Source organism: Anomaloglossus baeobatrachus, chromosome 4, assembly GCF_048569485.1.
Source record: "Anomaloglossus baeobatrachus isolate aAnoBae1 chromosome 4, aAnoBae1.hap1, whole genome shotgun sequence".
NCBI classification, from domain to species: domain Eukaryota; kingdom Metazoa; phylum Chordata; class Amphibia; order Anura; family Aromobatidae; genus Anomaloglossus; species Anomaloglossus baeobatrachus.
This window is the reverse complement of record NC_134356.1, coordinates 443,276,187-443,282,186: the sequence shown is the minus strand read 5'-3', so window position 1 is coordinate 443,282,186 and position 6,000 is coordinate 443,276,187. Positions and strand designations below refer to the sequence as shown.

At 42.7% G+C, this 6,000-nt stretch overlaps 1 protein-coding gene across 1 annotated transcript in view; it reads right to left on the bottom strand.

Annotated features, from left to right (window-relative positions):
* Positions 1-3,684: 3,684 nt before the first annotated feature.
* The window catches only part of ARIH1 (ariadne RBR E3 ubiquitin protein ligase 1), a 130,424-nt gene continuing 128,108 nt past the window's right edge, over positions 3,685-6,000 (bottom strand). Inside the window, exon 14 of the mRNA XM_075345540.1 lies at positions 3,685-4,015. Coding sequence (XP_075201655.1) covers positions 3,931-4,015 — 85 coding nt within the window. The 3' untranslated portion in view covers positions 3,685-3,930. The remainder of the gene's footprint in view (positions 4,016-6,000) is intronic.

The following is a 6,000-nucleotide window of genomic DNA, read 5'->3' as shown; positions in this document are numbered from 1 at the left end:
TGTAGCGATGCCGAGCGCGATAGTCCCCACCCCCGTCGCACATGCGATATCTTGTGATAGCTGCCGTAGCGAACGTTATCGCTACGGCAGCTTCACATGCACTTACCCGCCCTGCGACGTCACTCTGGCCGGCAACCCGCCTCCTTCCTAAGGGGGCGGGTCGTGCGGCGTCACAGCGACGTCACACAGCAGGCGGCCAATAGAAGCGGAGGGGCGGAACGTAACGTAAACATCCCGCCCACCTCCTCCTTCCTCATTGCAGGCGGGACGCAGGTAAGGAGAAGTTCCTCGCTCCTGCGGCTTCATACACAGCGATGTGTGCTGCCGCAGGAATGAGGAAAAACATCGTACCTGTCGCTGCAGTGAAATTATGGAAATGACAGACACTACACAGATCACCGATTTACGACGCTTTTGCGATCATTTATCGGTTCATCTAGGCTTTACACGTTGCGACGTCGTTACCGGCGCCGGATGTGCGTCACTTTAGATTTGACCCCGATGAGATCACAGTAGCGATGTCGCAACGTGCAAAGTACCCCTCAGACTTATGGCACCACTCCAAAGTTGCTTTTTTATTATTTCATTGCCGGAGTGGTGTCACTAATGCATGGTTCCTGCCCCTAGTATTAGACTTACCATCCACCGCCTTCTGCTGTTCTTGGTGTTGCTCCAATCATATTCTGCTGTTTGTGACCAACCGCCTTGCCCAAGTGTATGCTGGGGGAACCGGAGGTCACTTCTCAATGCAAATCTATGAGAGCCAGAACAATCTCTCAGACTAACCCCTCAAAGCCACTCCACCCACAGCTATTAGAGGCAGATGATGGCACCCACTTCTGCAGAGAAAGATGCAGGCTTGGCGTGTGAGCCCGCATCAAAGGCAGGGAGATAACTCATGACATACTTAACATGTCATGAGTTGTAAAGGGGTGAAAAAGGCAAAGCGGGACTGGAGTGGCACTGGGAATAGCAGAAGATAGCACTGGTAAGTATCTTTTGCTAGGGGCAGGGAACTTACCCTTGTGATAACACCCCAGCAGTAAAATAAATGTTAAAAAAATATGCTGGAGTGGTACTTTAACCCCTTAATCACCCAGCGATTGTCTCTTTTCTTCTGCTTCTTCCAAGAGCCATAAAGTTTTTATATTTCCGGCAATATAGCCATACGAGGGCTTTTTTTTGCGGGACGTATTGTACTTTTGAATGACTCCATTCAGTTTACCATAAAGTGTAGTGGAAAACAGGAAATAAATCCAAGTGCGTTGAAATTTCCCAAAAAAAGTGCAATTGCCAAATTTTTAATTTTTTTTAATTTACAATGTTCATTAAATGGTAAAACTGACCTGGCAATATGATTCTCCAGGTCAGTAGGAGTACATAGATACCAAACATGTATTTTTTTTCTGATTTTTATTTAAAGGGGCAAATTTTGGGGGGAAATTTGTCCAGAAGAAAAATTCAGTTTGTCACCATTTTCCGTGACCCACAACATTTTCATTTTTTCGGGGGTCTGGGGAGGTGTGAGGGCTTAGTTTTAGCACCCTGAGCTGACAACTGTATGGCTACCATTTTGCGGTAGATAAGAGCTTTTGATCTCCTTTTATTGGATTTTATTGCAATGTTGCAGAGACAAAAAAACCCCGTAATTCTGGGGTTATGATTTTTTTTTTTCGTTACACCATTTACTGATTAGCTTAATTTTACATTTTAATAGATTGGACATTTCTGAATGCAGCGGTTCCAAATGTGATTTTTTTTTTATTTTTAATGGGGCAAAAAAAGGGGGGGGTAATTTGAACTTGGTGTTTTGTAGTCAAATTTTTCTTTCAGATTTCTTAAAAACCTTTTTTTTACTATATTTACTAGTTGCCTTAGAGCACGTTAAGCTGTGATGATCTCTATACAGCAGAAGTCATTATTTCCTATTGCAGCTGCCAGGGTTCATCAGCTCACCCCTAGCTGTAATAACAACCCATCGGTGCCCCACGTTCATAGGATAGGCACGTTGATGGAAGCAAAGAATTACGCGACTCCCTGCCGGTGCGTGTAACTTTCAAAAGCTTGACAGTGGAAGTTAACTGGTTAATAGTCGCGGGCCGATCTCCGATCCACCAGCAGCTGTTAGATGCACATGATGGCTGATTAAATCAGCCATCATGTGCAAGGAATGGTACGTGCAAAGACATAACTTTTGATATACATATACATCAAAAGTCATGAAGGGGTTAAAATTGGAAAGCAACCGGTCATCACAGGATAAATTGTGTGAACCAGCAAGTCAGAACTACAATCACATGGTACAAAAGAAGACCAAATTGGTACTGGAAACCAGAAAAAGCAGCAAAAGTTAAGTATTTTACCGTGCACATATTAGCATTACCTGTGCTTGAAGGAGGAGAAATAAAAAAAACCCAAAGTGCTACTTTAATCAGTCATCCAGGGAATATCATGGTGAATAAGGCCAGTGCACAATAATATGTGGGGAAACAAATTTTCACTTCCATCATTTGGTCTTACCAAATTTAATTAACAATATGTGAGCAGCTCTTGCAAGATAACTTTCACCAACAGTTGTATTACACGGTAACAAAATCTAAGCTTTGTATAGTCAACCCTTTTTGGTTTGATTCTTCCTCTTAACTGTATTGTTTTCCTTAATTTAAAAAGGCAAAAATAATTAAGTTCTCCTACTGTACAACGCTCTCTAATGGTCACCTCTCATAATGCTGCAGGCACTCTGAAGCATCACATTAGCAAAAATACCCAATACGGAGACAAACTGCAAGAAGGTTCAAGCAACATGTCCCTTCACTCATTCTCATGTTAATCATTTCAAGTAACAGTTGATGGAGTCCTAAAATCTAGTGGCATTCACACTCAATCACACATAGTGCCTCCCTGGAAATGCCATGTCAGCCAGCACAGCCAGATTGAATGCAATGTACCCAACCAACATTCTCTATGGAGTGGTTATTGTGGCAACTGGAAAGATCTTTTGAGTTTGTAGACACATCGTCTAGTCAAAAAGATCCCAAGAATAAACAGCACAGCCAGGACCAAGGATCTTCAAAAAAGAATAAATATTTTTTTTTTCCCGTTTTGTACTTAAACATGATGCAAACACCATGCGTGTCCCACCTCAACCCTTCTCATGCAGATGCACTATTTACAAGGTTGAAAAATACTGCTGTCTTCTGTTCGAGTTTAATCTTGTTTTGTTTTTAAAAGTCATGTACAAAGCTAGTTTTTTTTTTTTTATTTTTTTTTCTTCTATTTTTTCAACTTTTCAAAGCAGTTCAGCTCCAACCCAGGAATAGAAAAGGTGCAAAGGGGTAAGTCTGAAGATAAAAAGGAAATAGAGAAAAGGGGGAGAAACTGGCAGAAAGCAGACTGGTTTAACAGGGGGAGACATCGGCAGAAAAGAAGATGGCAAGATGTTATAAAAGAACGAATGGGGACGTTCTTGAGGGGGAGAGTGAAGGGGAAATCAGCCTGATTGTGGCAAGCCAGAGTTAGGAGAAAGCATTTGCAAATAGCTGAGGTGCTGCACACACTTTAACCCCTTGGTGCGCAAAGTAACTAGCAACGCCTTATCAAACAATCTTACATGTAGATCAGTACTTTACTAGTTACCATTAGCCAAGGGGTTAAACAAGCCTACAATGCTGTCAAACCACTGCCTCTGCTAACTGCTTTCTTTTTATTATTACAATATAATTTACTTAAACGTTCTGTTAACAAAAAAAAAAAAAAAAAAAAAAAAAAAAGGGGAAAAAAAAATTCTGGTAGGAGCGCAACAGATAAGAGCAAGAAATCGAAAAGGAGACGGCTGAATGTGCGGGGACCGGCCTCATGGGGCAGAGATGCATTTAATAGGATTTGAAATCTAGTGTCAGGTGGTGACAGAGGTTGGTCTGTGAAGACGGCTCAGTCCTCAATATATTCCCACAAGTCCTTCTCATAACCTTCGTGCACATGAAGAAGCAGAACTCGCCTCCTACTCTCGCAGTATCTGAGGGAAGAAAGCAAAAAAAAAAAATCAGGCAACTTTACAACAAAGGTATCTACTTACACATAGGTGACGCATACATGAGCAGTACAGCAATGTGCGCATCGTCTGATGGGGTGAGCCAGAAAACGCGTGCATTCAGAAATCGATTTTCAATCCAGACTTGACCCAAGAGGGGCTTTATTTATACCAAGTTTTCTATTTGTTTTGTCTTATTAAAACAAAAGTGACAAAGATGCACAGAAATGCCCACCCAAAGGTTGTAGAGGTTGTAGAGGCACACGTTCTCAGTGGGATATCATTAATGCAGTGGTTGGTGCAGGAATATGTACCGTTAGGTCCAGAAATATTTGGACAGTGCCTGAATCTTCATGATTTGGCTCTGCAGGCCGCTATTTTTTATTTAAAATAAAACAGATGCAATTGAAGGGCAGACTTTCAGTTTAATTAAAGGGATTCAACAAACATGTAGAAATTGCAACCATTTTTATACAAAGCCTCCTTATTTCTAGGGCTCATAAGTAATTGGACAAATGAACTTTTCCTCAAATAAAATGTTCATGTTTAATACTTTCGTTTTAGTCAATGACATCCAGTCAATGACATCTTGAAGTCTGGAAGCCATGGACATCACCAAACACTGGGTTTCCTCCTTTCTGATGCTTTGCCAGATATTTACTACAGCTGACTTCAGTTGTTGCTTGTTTGTGGCTCTTTCTCCCTTATGTTTTGTTTTAAGCATGTGAAACGCAACTCGATAGGGTTGATTGACTCGGCCATTGCAGAATGCTTCATTCTTTTGCTTACAAAAAACAAAAACTCCTGTGATGCTTTTGCAGTATGTTTTGGGTCATTGTCCATCTGTCCTGTGAAGCGCCGTCCAATCTACCTTTCTGCATTTGGTTGAATCTGAGCAGAAAGTATAGCCCTGAATCATGACCCCTTTCAAGCCTTCCCAATTCTCTGATCATCCACGTCCAGACCTTTTTGAGTTCCTATGCTCATCAGTGTGCGCTTTTTTGGCCAAGCCTAATATTTCTGCCATGTTTCCAATGAATTTCTCCTTTTTTTTTTTCTTCAGCTCAATGACAGTTTCCTTCTCTTCCATTGAGAGCTCTTTTGACCGTATGTTGTGGCTTCATAGCAACAGCTTCCAAATGCAAATGTTTCACTTGGAATCAGCTCCAGACCTTTTACCTGTTTAATTGATCATTAGGGAATAGCCCATGAAGCCCATTAAAGAGCTTTTTGAGATAATTGTCCAATTACTTTTGGTCTTTGGAAAAAGAGGCAGTTACATATTAAAGAGCTGCAAATCCTAAACCCTTACTCCAATTAGGATGTGAGTACCCTCAAATAAAAACTGAACGCCTGCACTTTAAGCCCATATTGATTACCGAATTTTTCGGATTATAAGATGCACTTTTCCTCACAAACATTTGGGAGGAAAGTGAGGGGTGCGTCTTATAATCTGAATGTAGCTTACCAGGGTAGTGGAGAAAGGTCGCAAGGGGCTGGGGGAATGCTGTGACAGCTGGTGCTGGGATGGCTGTGCAGTGTCAGCAACTGCTATGCGGGGTCTCCGGCTGCTGAGAGGTTGTGCGGGGTCTGTGCGTGGTCTACGGCAGCTTTACTGGCGCTGCAGGTCGGGCGCTGGGGACTTCAAATAATGTCGCTCGGAGTTGGCGCGTGCGCAATTGGAGCTGTCGGCTCAAGCTCTCATCTGCACAGGCGCTGCCTCTGGCCCATTGATCTCCCTCCAGTGGACTTCAGGAAAATGGCGCCCGGAGTCGGCGCTTGCGCAGATGAGATCTTGGCTTGCCACTGAGCCTAGAGCTCAATCTGCGCTGACTCCGCTCTCACATCAGCGGTATTCTGCCACAATGCCGAATCCGGCAAAAATGCGGTACAGTTCAATGGACTCGTGGCAAGATAAGTTCACATGCGGTTGCATGTGACACCATGTGACCTTATTTTGCCATGATTCC